At 38.7% G+C, this 15,406-nt stretch overlaps 1 protein-coding gene across 3 annotated transcripts in view; it reads right to left on the bottom strand.

Annotated features, from left to right (window-relative positions):
- The window catches only part of LOC111581162 (EGF-like repeat and discoidin I-like domain-containing protein 3), a 103,627-nt gene that overhangs the window by 63,042 nt on the left and 25,179 nt on the right, over positions 1–15,406 (bottom strand). The window contains exons 2-3 of one of the 3 annotated variants that reach the window (XM_055011524.1): positions 11,794–11,820; positions 2,109–2,237 (exon numbers count right to left, since the gene is read on the bottom strand). In XM_055011524.1, coding sequence (XP_054867499.1) covers positions 2,109–2,237; positions 11,794–11,820 — 156 coding nt within the window. Of the gene's footprint in view, positions 1–2,108; positions 2,238–11,793; positions 11,824–15,406 lie in introns of all 3 variants that reach the window. The other 2 variants (XM_055011523.1, XM_055011525.1) reach the window with 2 other exon arrangements.

Below are 15,406 nucleotides of genomic sequence, written 5' to 3'. Positions count from 1 at the left end.
AGTTTGTTCCTCTAAGAATCTAGTTTAACTTTTTACAGTAACCACAAGTGATTCAGAGCAGCAGGCATCTAATCTGTTACAAGAAATATGAGCTTATTAAAGACAAAGCTGACAAATGCATTGATGAATTCATCATTAAACTGGTATGAAATTAACACATGTACTAAAACACAGATTGCTTACCAGGTCGAATAAGCCCCTTGGTTTTTCCAGCCAATATATTTCTCACCTTTATCCTTTTCATTAAGCTTGTCATTCATTAAAAGCCGGCACAATACCAAAACAAAGCCGGCTAAGCTGTCATCCTAAATGAACAATTATTAATGTGCCTTTATGATTTAATTGCAGGATTTATCCAGATGCAGATGCGATTATTAATGTCTTCAGATATAGAAAGCCCTTCTCACTCTCTCTTTTCTCTCTCTCTCACCCACTCTCTTCCATTCAACTATAATGACCGTGAGGAAAATTGGCAGACATTAATGTATATTCAGCCCATATCGAATCAGTTTCTCACCACCCTAGGGGCTTAATAGGAAACAATAACTGAATTATTACATGAATGCTGGCCAATTGCTCACAATTCTGGCTGGAGACAAACACAATGACATAGCGTTGATATAGTGACTCGCTCCATTTCCTTTTATGTTTTGTTCCTTTTAATAAAATAGCGGAGATAACAAATCCCATTTATTTTGTCAGTTAGCCATTACATTGTTGTCTTGTTTAACCTTGGTGCAAGTTTGGCAGTACTGTGTTACGTATGTGAATGTTTTCTGTTAAGTATTGGTTAATATCTCTCTGTCACGCTCTCTCTGCCGATCTCAGTTTCCCTTTACAACCAATAAGGATCCCTCTTACTACACACTTTGCACCATGATGCATTAAATCCATTACTTACAAGCACACCTGCGATGAAGGACAACTGCGTTACGCGGGCTAATGCAATGCTCAGCCAACCATACACACAGGCAGGGAAGCCACAGGACTTGGCCTATATATCATACTGCAGGATTTAGCAAGACGTTGCACTTACAGACAAAGCAACTTGCCATTTCCAAATCCTGGGATCTTGGGAAAAATACAAGATATGAGTGTGTAGGTTTGACGTGTGTATTTGTACTGCAGCCAGTTGATTCCATCTGTTCCAAGACTTCCCTTTATTTTCAAATAAATGTCAAATCTCCTAACTTTTACATTCTGACTGTAAGTAACATATCTATTTTTGACAAGTGGTGCTGGAAGTAATATTGACACAAGCAATTCTTGAAACCATCTAATATTTGCTGTGAAACTGACTTTGAATCTGCCAAGAACACGAACAACTGAGGATACTAAAAAGAGAAAGAGGCTGCTTCAGAGAAAAAAAAATAGCAACTTCACTTTTTTGAAATGTCAAAACAGCAACACCATTAACAAATCTAGACAAAGGCTGCGGAAAGTTTTGCAACAATAATCAATACAGGCTTTTGTTGTTAAATGTAATATTGATGATTTCCTATTACATTGCTCCTTTGCAAAATCCTTAAAAGGTCACAACTGCAGCCACATAGATGCAATGACAATTTTGTCACCAATAGTAGTTGGTGTCGGTCACACTAAATGCACTTGTACCCTACATTTGCATTAGAGATTATGCTTAATGCCCAGATTCAGGGCACTAGGTTTAAGGGGTCAGGGAGTCCGTTTAAAGACAGCATATATTGTAGCAGAGGTGAGAACAATGCTCCTCCTAACGTAAAATATTATCTCATAGGCAGCAAAAACCTTCTGACACTAACCTTTATTTAAAGCATGCTCAACAAAAGAACGCAAGTTCAGCTTTTCATTTCTTTACCAAACGCACTATCCTTTTGCTGAACCTGTCCTTTTCAACTGGAATTTACTTTTTGCCAGCTGCTCAACATTTATTCAAGGTTCAAGGTCATTATTTGTACTGCAAAATCTTTCTGACTGAACAGACACATCACATCTCATGATAGTGTGTCAAAGGACACTAAGGATTTTTTTGTAGCCTTGCACACCTGCTGATTTTCTATTCTATCATTCTAATAATGTAAGTATTCAATGTTCTTGAGAGAAACAGGGAAGAGAGTGGTCCAACTTACTGTGTTGGCAGTGGACTCCACTAAAGCCTGGTGGACACTTGCACACATATCCAATGAAGGTGTCGCCCCTGTAGGTCTCACTGATCTCACATGTTCCTCTGTTGTGGCAAGGGTTTGGATGGCATGGGCCTGTCAGAGGGGAAAAGAGGAAAACAGATGGTGATAATGGGCTGGATGTGCTCATTTACTGGGTCTACAAGAACACAATGTACCATGGAAGGTAATGCATTCAGTCTGGTGTGGCACACTGTTCTTCACTGTGTGCATGAATTAATGATCATTGCCATGTCAACAGTGGAAAAAAAACATACTTAGACAACTTTTTTTTTCAGTCACTGATATCTAAAACCAAACAAATCAGAAGTCTAAATTGGCTTTTGAACATATTTACAGTGTAAAAGTTTGGATGTGAGAGACTTTGTGAGATGGCGTGTAAGTAAAACAGTTTGACAGGCAAAAGTGAAGATGACAGGAAAGCGGGGAGAGTCTGGCTTTCAGAGACTGATGCCGGTCTCTGTGGTCTAGAGGGCGGCCCAAGGCACCGTCTAGAAATCATTGAATATGTCCCCTCCAGGAAGGCAACACTTCAGTCTCACAGAGCTAAGCGGAGGAGCATAGACTAGCTGGAAGGTAAAGTAGAGCATCATCATCTAGGTGCACCAGCGAGTACTCACCTTTTGCAAAACGCATGCACGCACATCGACATGCTTACACATACGCATGAAAACGGAGGGTGGAGAGGGAGTTTTCTCAGTTCAATTTTAGCTGGCTGAATACAGAAACATGATGATAAAATGTCAAATCACAAAACAGCCAATTAGTAGGTTATTTGTTATAAGAGACACAAGCTTTTTCTTTGGAAAATAATGAGAAGTGGCTCTTGTTATGCACAATTCACCACTTAAATTGGCCAAATTGCTTAGTTTTGGCTTTCCATCCCCAATTTAGAAGGCCAATTATTAATAACGTACTTCATTTATATATTCCGCTGTCCAAAACATTCATCTCTGGAACACTGATTGCTTAAGTGATTGCATTTGCGAGACTTTTGCTGCTCCACTGGATGGGAGGCACAGGCTTGCTGGATAATTAATAACTGACCTTCTGACACGGATGCTTTGATGCTTTTAATAACACTAGGTGCTGTTTACAGTAGTGGCCAGTATTGCAAATTGCAGACCTCACAGAAAGCGTCGATCTTTGATCTTCTTTGCTGGTAAATTGTAAAAAAAAAAAAGTGTAAATTATATATATATATATATATATATATATATATATATATATATACATATATATATATATATATATATATATATATATATATATATATATATATATATATACATATATATATACATATATATATATATATATATATATTTATATATATATATATATATATATATATATATATATATATATCCACAAATACATATAAGTGGTGTATACAGTAGATGGACTTTACATTATACAGAAAAAAGTGTAAGATCAAGAAATACACAGTACATGTTCAACACAACTATTCATGCAAACTACTTTTCCGCTATAAAAGAAGAGCTTGTTGGCTTCCCGCAGTGCTCTTTTTGCACAAAAATCATTACCAGGGGACACTAACATCTCATTACAATGTCTGAATATTACAGTTAATTTGCTTTACTACAAGAACTTCAAATACTACTACTTCAAATAGATATGGATCACACAACTGGCTTTCAGTCATATGTGAACGTATCATTTTCTGCATGTTTTGTATCAATGAATATTGTTTTTCATGGCTTGCTTTGTTGTGCTATGACTTCATTGTATTTCAGACCTCCAATCACTGTGAATACCAGCCCACTTTGTAGAAGTTTTCACATGTTGCAAACAGATTACAACAGTTCAGCATTCCCACTGAAAATCAAAGGGTGCTTATGTCCAAGGGTCAGTACACAAAAGGCTTTTATGAGCCAAACACTAATTTGCAAGGGAATTCATATTCATAGTCACTAAGCACCTGTATTCATGCTGTGTACACTGCACCCCATTCATCATTACCATTGTTTTCTTTTCAGTGTTTCGTGTGGTGAACACTATGAAGCTTTTCCACTTGTGAATTTATGCTTTGGGGATTTACACAAACAAAAGAAAGAATTGCAACCACAAAAAAGAAACACCCTGGTGTTAGATTGGTAATCATTAATTACTCTGTTGGAGAACTTTTCTTTCTGTATGTTTTTACTTTTCCAATTATTTCTCCTCATAATGTTATCTCTTTGGGACCAATGATGATAACCAAAGTTTTGCTTCAAAGTGATTACGACCAAACATAGTATGTGACACAGTAATATATTACTTCATTGGCAGTGCCCACAACATCGTGTCGTCTTTCTCGGACTAACCTACAGTGTGGGGCCAAATGTAAATGATGAGGCCTTGATGCAGGGATATTGGTTTCATAACTCAAAGACCTGCCAATAGCTGTCTCATGTTTTATACATTGAGTTGTACAACTGCACCTAGGCTGTCAAAACTTTGTGGATTGAGGTTGGATGGGAAAACTTTAGAAGTCTCTCACTGGATGTTGGTTAGGGATATGTTGAACATGTAAATGAACATGTAAATGAACATGTAAAGTCTAATGTGAAATGAAAATCTAGTGGTTTATATGTTAATTTATGTCCAGTTCTCAGTTTGTTAAAGCCTGTTGACAAAATAACCAGAAGAAGCAAAACACATTTGCTCCCATGTCCTTTCATGAGCTCCCTATCTTTTGATACAATTTTCTATTCTGGTCTTTTTACAGTCCTATCTTACTGTTGACAGGTAAAATGTGCTTTGACAGGTCTCTTATTTCATTTTAAGTGATAAGCAACAAGAAGAAGTCTCAAGGGTGAGAATATCATGCCCTGTTAAGTCAGTTTGACAAATTAACAGCCATGAGCACAACATCTGACAATGTCAAGTAAACGGGTGCAGCCTTGAATTGTATACTACATCATCTGGCCAACCATTTAAGACCAGCCCCGACCCAGGAAAATATATGGGCTGAAAATGAACTCGGCAAGGAAAATAAATAAGTAAGCATCTCCACCGAGCATCTTATTGTTCTCTCTTTGGAATTAGTAGGCCTCTGGATATGAATTACAAATGAGGTAATCCTATCGAAGTCATGCAATTTCAAAGCCAGAACCTGTATCAGTAATAATGAGAGCGGTGGCTAATCAGTTGAACAGGGGTACAAATAATAGCTTTCACACAGGCCCTGCTCGCTGAGGGAAGGAGGGATGACAGGTTTTCAGGGCTGTTTTGATGTGACGATCTATAGTCGCACCATGCTGTACTGACAGGCTCCCTAATGGAGAGTGCATGAAGCAGAAAAAAGCAGCGAGGAAAAGGAGGTGGAAGGAGGACAGAGAAAGGAGACGAAGGAAAAACAGAGTCAACGTGAGAGCGAGATACAGAGAGTGACAGCTACATTTGAGTCCAAAATCTTTGGTATAAAAAGCCTCATAACCTTATAAGAAAAATATTTCAAAGAGATTGATTTAGTGTGATGTATAGAGCTGGGTGTCAATTCGAAGCCAAAAATACTTCAAGGAGCTGGAAATACTGCATATTTTTATTTGATGAAAAAAACCTGATGGGCTGCAAAACTGCTGTGAGTCATGATCAGATGCACACTCACAAAAAAAAAACATAACTCAGACATCCTCTCGGCATATTATACCAAAAACTACTCCGCAGAAAGAATACAAACAAGCCACATCAATGGGAAAATGATGTAGGTAAGTGCTATTGCTACTGTCATGTCCTGAGTGGGTTGAGATCAATACAATTCTTCTAAAAAACTATCCAAAAACTTACTTATTTTCTGGGAAGTTGACAATTTACAAACACGGACACAATCTTTACATCCTCTGACTGAATCCAACAAGTGACCTTTTTCCCCTAAAGCATCAATACATAAAAGCACTGACAGCGGGAAGGAAGTAACGGTACACAACCAGGAGAAAACAAGCATCTTTTCCAGAGAAGGCATTGAAGTGAACACTGTGTGTCATCATTGAATGCTCCCTTCACTCTGTAAGCTGTGTGATGCATGTCAGGAGGAAACATTGGCAGCTTTCTTGTGTGAATGTCAGCTGCTGCTCTGCTGTACAAGCCAATGCTCTCTCGGTGATTGATGTGAGCCTGTGTTGTGTCCGGCACAGGCACCGTGATTTCTTTTCTGGCTGCGTAGAGAGCCCAATCAATCAGCTGTGAAAACCTAACCAATGGTTAAACACAGGAAAGCATCCGTTGTTTCCTCGCAGATCAATCACAAAGACTTAGGGCTACATATGCATTTCTACATCTTAGCTGACGGCTGTCACAAACATTAGTGTCCTACAAATGTACAAGGAATGCTGATTTCATTATGGAGAAGGATAATATAGTGGGGGCTCTGCACTTTATAAATGATATCGCTTACAACATTAAATCGTACAATGCGCCATTGAAGGTGAGCAGCTTAAGGTATTATTGCTCATTTGACTTTATAAGAAGGATAAATTAAAGCACAGCCTCTTGTTCACTGTTTTTTCTATAGCAGAGACTCAAAAACACATCTCTCTATAAAAAGTACGTGAACAAGTAAATGCAGACAAAAAAGGCATCTTTCTACTGTTATCCTTGTGTTCACTTAATCTCAATAGTCTTGACACTGCTGTGTGAGGTCAGGAGGAGGTTGGACAAAGCATTACTGACTGTTCCTTGTTACAGATTTCTGCTGATCCCAGTGAAATGGGTCAGGCTGCGAGGTCAGCTGAGCATTTACTGTACAGCAACAGTGGGGGAAGTGCTTTTAATCTGATACATTTAGTAACCACAAACACATCTTGATCTTCATGACAACTATACTGAGCAACACTTCCACCAATACGGCCACGACTTTTATTAAACAACCTTCATTTCAAGGAGATTTCAGTAGATACGTGGATGACAGAGCTGAAATGAATGCCAATGGAAATCGCCCCTGAAAATTAAACTGTCAGCTCTGAATTTCAATTCCCATTTCTCCATCTTGCATAGCACCGAGTTAACGGCAACAAGCCAGCCCATCAGCCACCTTGTTAACCTTTCATAAAAAAAACAAAACAAAACACATTTTATCTGCCTCAAGGGTGCAAAATTTACATTCAAGCTCCTCAGCTCTGCATGTGCACCCATCCACATCACAGAGGAAATCTGACATGGCCTAATTGTGTCAAATCTATTTTAACCCAGCCTCCTTTTCTATGATGGCTTCACTGGTTCCTGGGCTCATGGTCATTGCACCCATCCTGCACCTCGACTGATGAAAGTTGGCACCGAACCGCCAACATTACATCTAGCCTCTCAGCATGAACCACTATACGGCCAGGCTTTTAGTGAGTCCTTGGCCTCTTCTTCTGTGCCCTTGCCACTCTGCCATTTCAGTCCATCAGCATCTGACAACATCAGACAAATGCACTTAGAGGAGAATGTAGTAAGAATCGCACAGAAACAAAATGGTCTGGAATATGTCAAACACATATCCAAAAGGAAAGGTCGCAGTGAAGATGAGCATCATTCCAGGAAGATCCAGAGAAATGAGGAAATGGAGGCTGTCTTGTCAGTGACTAAATGCTGTGAAAATGTCAGAGCTGTACCTCGTCTCCCAAGAGTCGCCAAAAAAAAATGCTCTGATTCTAATATTTGTGAGCAATAGCAACTTGTCCGTGATAAAAGAAATTCCCAGTAACCCAATAAGATTTCTGGAAATCAGACAGAGGCTCGCCTCAGTCAGTTCTCTGAAGGACCACTGTTGTCTGTTCTATTTGCAGATCGTTAGTTATCCACTTAATCTTGAGGCTCAGATATCTCTCCAACGATCTCAGTGGCATCCGTGGTATTTTGACTCTACGTGCCGCAACCGCTAGGATTGTGCATTTATAATATTCGTATGGGCACTTACAGTGGCACGATAAATTCAATTTAAAAGAAACTTTTTTTTTTTTTTCCCCCAGGTTACATGTAGGTTGTGCAGCCCCCACAATCCCTCACAGAGCCTCCTCCTCCTCCTCCTCCTCCTCCTTCTCTGAAAAACATCACCCTTCATACCACAGAGGCCACTGCAGGCATGAAATGAGTTTTGCTTTATCAATACCAGGAACAAAGAGGATGTAGAGGACTAATGTTAGGCCAGACATCTGGCAAAAAGTAAGACTCCTCCAACTTTGAAAAACATAAAGCCACAACAGAAAGACTGAATTCCACTTGATAAACAATTAATCACTGAGATTCTTGTTTTCTCTGACATTCAATGTAAAGTTAGAATGTGGCTTTTGATATTATAGCACATATTGTATCTAATATATAGTAATAAGTAACATGTGTGCTGGAGTATACATCAGCACAGAGGAAGTCGATGTAAATGTTGTAAGCTAGTAGACAACAGCAAAATTACAGTTGCACCTTTTGCTTCTAATTGTTGTTGTACTTTGATATTCAATATGGAGGAATAAATGTTGCGCACAATGAGCTCATCTATGGTGCCGAACGCCAATAAATTGTTTTGAGCATGCAACAATCTGAGAGAACGGATGTTGTCAAACTCCATTAGGAAAATGGTAATGATCATTTAACATACTAACATTCTCATGGAACAGCTTCTCATGCTCACAAGGACTGTGAATGGCTTAGTAAAGGTGTGATTTAGGAATCGATCCAAATCAAAAGGTAACAATAATGAAACGAAGGAGCAAAGACAATTTAGTTAAGTGCAAGAAAAAAAGTCCTCCTACATCTTCTGTTTGCTGAGTACATTTTCGATTATTATTCGCCGTCACACTCAGCCCAGCCATTACTATTTCTCCATGCAATTTTTGCAGCAAAATGGCAAAGGTAGGGCAAGGTAAGATTGCTTATATAATTTGTATTTTTACTCTAATCAAATATTTCTGAAAATATGAATAGACCTGGACGTACAGAAAAAAAAAATCACACCTTATGTAGATAAAATGTGGCCAATCAATTTCCTCATTGTATTATTCCATTATTCCTCTGTGAAAGCTATTATACGTTCCATTTAGCACACTAAGCAGGTTGTCCTTCTCAAGCTCAAACTTTCAGTTTTAATAGTAGCTTCAGATGGCATGTAGATATTTGGCCAGTCTTCACAGACTACATGACAGCACAATAAAATATACATGGACATGCACACAGGACCAGATGAAACATGCTGAAGGAACCCTCCCTCCTCTATTTATAAAAGCGCAGACAATGCATGTGAATATGTAGATTAAAGATACGAAGGTTGCTAAAGCGTAGCTGATACACTAAATTCTTCAAACCTGTCACAAGTAATTTGGCCGTCCACATCGCCCTGTCCTATTTTCTCTCTCAGTCCAGTTCCAGGTCAGTGGTCACAAGTCACACCTAATTCAGGTCATTTTCAAATCCGATAATTATTTCTTGTGCTGTTTGCCACATTCTCTCTGTTCTGATCTGAAATGTGTACAACACATAGGAGAAAATAAAAGCTTTGGAAAGACTGAGACAACAAGATTTATTGCAGTTATTTGTTCCAGAAGCCAGACAGAGAACACTGATGCTAACAATCTGTATCCAAAAGATTTCATTTTAATTTAGACTGAAATATCATACTTAGTAATAACTGCAAAACCTTTCTAATGTAAGTGAGCAGAGGCATTATTTTAGAAAAGAAAAAGAGAAGAAATGGCAAATTTAATATGTTGTTAAAGTAGTCACTGAACTTTTTATAAATATGCTGCCTTGAGAATTTCAGCTTCGCTGCCATGTGACATTTGTTCCACTGGACAATTAAATGGAAGCTGCAATTTCTGACTTTGAACTTCACTGAAAAAGTTAGAACACTGACATTCAATTTGCATTTAAATTGTTGTTTATTGTGTGAAATTAAACTTTTCAATATCCACTTTAAGTGTAATTGAAAAAGTTGCTGTCGTAACAAATATATAGTATATTCAGAAAATATATAAATGTGTGTGTGTGTGCGCGCGCGCGTGTGTGAATATGTTTATCTATGTCTCTATTTTTTTGATTTGCTTTCATTATAAATGATTAGACATTACACAAATCTTCACAATGTAATAACAAATTACTCGGATTCCTGGGGTATTATGTTTAATCTAAATAAATCATTCTTGTTTTAACCTACTTGATCTCAAATAAACCAGCAGGGATTAATATTAATGAAAGAAACAGACAAAGACAATTAGATGCTGAGGATGCACTTAGAACTAGGAAGTTTGTATTCAGTTGCAGTACTTCTCCAGGATGTGAAGTGACATTTTAATTACATCACTGATGAAGATAAATCAGGTTCTTGTTTACTGTTGTTCTCTGTGGTCTTGCTTTTGTAATAAAACCCTCGTTACATTAGTCCTTTGAATAATCAGACGCAGTACTTCTGAATACCAAATATGCATTCTGAGGAAGGTCTGTATGATATTTTACGACCTGTACTTCACTACCTGTTAAATGCAAACAAAAGCAGCACAAAATACACTCAATGCACTCCTTGGGGAGCGGGTACACAGTACATTCAGATTGATGCTAATGATATGCATTTATGGATGCAATGCATTTAACTCTAAGATAAAGTTAGTGAAATTGCTGTAGATTGATGCCGCTCTTGAGTTAATGGATTATAAAAATCGGCCCTGACACACGGGGCGATTTTCATAACCAGCCCTGGAAATAATACTAAATACTCAGGTATTCAGAATATTTCACTTGTAGTGAAAAACAATGGCGCAAAAGTACTGTGTACACAGTACACAGTAGTACTGTGTTGGCAGCAGCATTGCTACAAGTAGTGGTGCTATGCTTAGCTGCTTATCAGCACGGTGGTGGTAACATTACTGTTTCCTGAATCAAATAGATTTTTTGCAGCGAAGGTCTTTTAAGGGTCAAGTTAAGGTTAAGGATACCGAATCGTGTGACCTAAATATGCGGCGGCGGGAATTGATGGGCCTTGAAAAACACCCTTACAATTTAATCGATTGGTCCTTGTATAATTTCGGACACATAAGTCCCAATCATGTGATCGTAACCAGGCAGCTGACGTAGTGTTCACTTGTAGTCATAGTTAAGTGACGCCATGCCACCGTCTCGCAATGACAAAGAAATCTTTAACAAATCCGTGGATCCAGATAATAGGCCACATCACTGCCAAAATCTAATCAATTGGTCCTTGTGTCATTTCTGACCTTCCCTGAAAATTTCATATCAAATCCGTGAGTCCCTTTTTGAGTAATGTTGCTAACAGACAGACAAACAGACGGACAGACAAACCAATGATGATTGTCACATAACTATGGCGCATTCCTTGGCGGAGTAATAAAATAGTAGCCTCTGACATTGTAAACTACTTTGTCGGAAAAGATGCCTGTTTTGTCGGTGAAACTTGGCTTACTATATTTCTCTGGAGGTAATTTCTGTGCAGTGAGGCTTCATCTAATGTAGAGTTACTGGTAGCTCATCACACTACACTTTCCAAGTTGCTTACCCAATACTGATAGTAATGAAAATAGGGGCTTGGCCAAGATTTAAAAACTGAACCAGCTCTCTCCCTCCCTTTCCCTATCTCCAGCTCTTCACACAAACACAGAAACACAAATAAAAGGAAATCACGTTACCAAGCATAAAAATTTCCCACCTGCTGAAGTTGGTTCCTCACCATCTGCTGCTGTTGAGACACAAAGGAGGAAAAAAAGGGAGGAGGGGAAGAGAGAAAAAAAAATATATATTAGCTTTATCACAACTATGTCACAGTAGTTAGTGCTGCAGCTGTATGTAACAGTGCTGATTTAACTATATTATTAACCGCACTGTGCGCTTCCATATGTGCAGTAACATTTGACATGTAATTCATTGGAGCATACAGTATGCAAAGCCTGAGACACCTGCTACCTGTAGGGTACAACATCCTGCCAACAAAAATACTCCACACTGCTGCCATGACACATAACCTGGCACTGTGTCTGAGCCCATCTACCATTTATACACTATGTCCTGTCAGTTGCCTTTGACTAATATGTGTTCATCATTGTGGACCGCTGTATTAGCCCCTGTGGCATACATACATACATATATACTTGCTTGCTGCATCGCTAGCTCCCAGTCCAGCTCCCTGGCTGAGATTTCGTCTGTCTACCATCATTACCGTGGCCCTCTATCTCCATCATTACTTGTGAATTTGCTCCAAAAAATGTGCCTGAAAGCTGGACACATCGACGGAGAGAGCAGACCAAGGGCATTAGGGATGACAAATGAGATTGCCATTATTGTTGTGGACTGATCAGAAATGTGTTTCACCTCATGGATGGATGGATGGATGGATGGATGGATGGACAAACACAGTCAGGAAGCATTAGGATTTGCAGCTTTCCAGAACACATTAAATATGCATGTTTATTTCTCAATAGCTAATGATACTGCTTACCAGTGCTTGCTTAATTAAAGTATGATTCAATGTCATGCACAGGTTTTCATCTACAACACTGAATACTAATAAGGTATTAGCATATGGAGAGTGTTAGGCCACATAGATCACAAAGCAGACCGGCAGACAGTTATGGAATGCCTGGATTTCATGCAGCTGCCAATGCATCCAAATCCATCTTGGAAAACTAATCAAGTCTCATTTCTAATCATAACACAGGGAAACATGCACAGCGAAGATACTTTCTCCTCTTTGCAAACCACACATCAGCGCTTTGTCAGCTTGTGTTCCCTGTGGTGTTTTTGGATGTGAAAATCAAATCACTTCACAGAGTGCTCTCAGAGGGTTTTAAAGTATTTTTTACTGTATATTGCCTATCTAATTTAATACTAGCCTTATTTCTGGGGAGGATGTCTGTAGTCAGTGCATCTGGTAACTGTCCAGAGATTTAGCAGATACACTGAATATGAACTTTTGTTTTGAGAAACTTTGGACAAGCCTGGGACGTGATTTCAATCCAGAAAGCAACATCTGTAAAGCTGAAGAGGAAAATAATAAACTTAGACACAATTGTGATAAACAGACAGAATTACAGAGTGAACCGCAGCCTCTGACACTGCTTTAAATGTGAGAGAAAACTTCAACTGAAGTCACACAGAGCCAAAACCGAGCACTTTCTCAACCTCTCATCTGTCTGGCAGCAGAAGCTCCCTTCGCTGTTTTCCCATGCACATGGGCCAATGTAATCCCCAAACCAAGCACATTCCACGCTTCACTTGGTGCGGTTTTCTTTGTTCCATTTCCTTTCCTCTCTTACCATAAGGTCAAGACGAACACTTGCAAGACCTCTGGCACATGCATTGTACGCGCGCGCGCGCGCGCACGCACGCACGCACACACACACACACAATTGCAAACTCTCAGAAGAAAAAGAAGAAAAAAACCCCAAGAAACATATGCCTCACAGTGCAGACAACTATTCACACCCACACATAAACAGACATGCTGAGAAGACAGAGATACATTAAAGGAAGGCTTTTTTGTTTATCCAAGTGCTGAAGTGGTGAATCATAAGAGTGCATAAAAAAATACTGAGCATACAATACACTGGGTTGACAAAATGTATGTCTTCATTTGCTGGCGTTTCCTATAGAGGAGTCAAAACACCCAATGTGAGTTGCATCATATGGCTTATTTCACATGGACATGAACATCAATAATCTACTGTCTAACAAGACACAAATGCATTCCCACTTTAAATAAATAATAAATACATAGATTATAAGATGAGCGATATATGTGGCTCTGCTAAAACAGCAAATTAATGAACCATATTACCAGAGCTGGATAAACACCAACTCTGTAGTTGCAGACAAAGCTGGCTGAATCTCACAGGTAATTATTTTATTGTGTGGTAATAAGTGTGTCAGAGGTGATGGCAACAACAGCTTTGGTTGTTTGGTCATACACGTGAATGACACCTAAAGGTCTGGAAAAAATACATTCAGCAGTGAGTATTGTAATATTACCATCTTTGGAACAGTCATACGCGCTATACAAGTTTAATTTAAACGTGAGGATTTCAGAGGTGCTTTGCTTTCATGTTGCAACACCCTGTTATTATTCTATTTAGAGAAGCAATTATTATCATACAAAGTCTTGCATGGAAATATTATTTACTCAATATTATTCAGTCAGTCATTCAAGAAATGACTTAACAGACTGATTTGAACAATTACTTGTCAGTCTCAGCCAGCAGGTAAAGCCGCTGCCGCGAATATTCCACAATAAGCAGATTTAATATTGTGCTGCAAAGAAAAAAAAATATGAAATAAATCAACATGCTTACAAGGACAGTAGAAAAGCAGGACAATGTTCGCGCATGTACTGTTTGCAATGACAAAAAACTAAAACAACTTTGTCATAGTCATATCCTGCCAACACGAATGAATAAAATTGTTCTTTGAGCATCAAACTGTTTCTGTTCATAAAATCCTACAAATCTAACAATCTTCTGAGTCTCACCATAAAAGTTATCATCAAAGCCAAACCAGTGTATTTCCTTCAACGGCAGAGCTATAAAGAGATCTATAAAGATTCTTGAAACAATCGTGATTTACCACCTCTGTGTCACTGCTTCATTTTTAAAAAATCCAGTGATATAAGCACTTACACTGCAGTCGGTTCTGTTTAATGTCTTTTTTTTAATGTAAGATATATACACAATGTAATTCTCATGGTTATGGTTTTAATGTCATTAATGTACAGAAAGTAAATGACTGTACAATTGACCCCAACCATGAAGGAATCTGAAGGCTCTGTTGTGCTGTGGGGAACATTTTGTTGGCATGGTTTGGGTCCACATGTTCCCTTTAGAGGGATGAGAAGCTGCAAGTCAATACAAAGTAGTTCTAAGCGATCATCTATGTCTCTTGACATTTCTCCTCTAACGGGTGTGCTTTCTTGCAGGATGATAATGCCCCATCCACAGGGCACTAGGGATGAGTGGTTTGAACAGAATGAAAATGATGTCAATCATATGCTCTTTCCTTCTCAGCAGGGGTACAGATTTTGAACAGTTTTCTTAATCAATTATTGGGAACCACTTTGTTGAATAGTTGATCAATCACCAACACCAAATAAACTCAGCTGACATCATTCCATGTCTTAATGCAACTGTAATGTGACATATGCAGCTCCAGCGACCTGTGAGCTACTCTAATGACGTATACAATCAGCCACTGGACCTTAGTGACACTGTTTTAGTGTCCTTGAACTTGCATACAAGACGAAAATCTGGCCAGAAGGTATTAAGCATCTCAACAGA

Source organism: Amphiprion ocellaris, chromosome 6 (assembly GCF_022539595.1).
Source record: "Amphiprion ocellaris isolate individual 3 ecotype Okinawa chromosome 6, ASM2253959v1, whole genome shotgun sequence".
NCBI classification, from domain to species: domain Eukaryota; kingdom Metazoa; phylum Chordata; class Actinopteri; family Pomacentridae; genus Amphiprion; species Amphiprion ocellaris.
The sequence above is the reverse complement of the archived record's forward strand: the minus strand, read 5'-3'. Positions and strand labels throughout refer to the sequence as shown.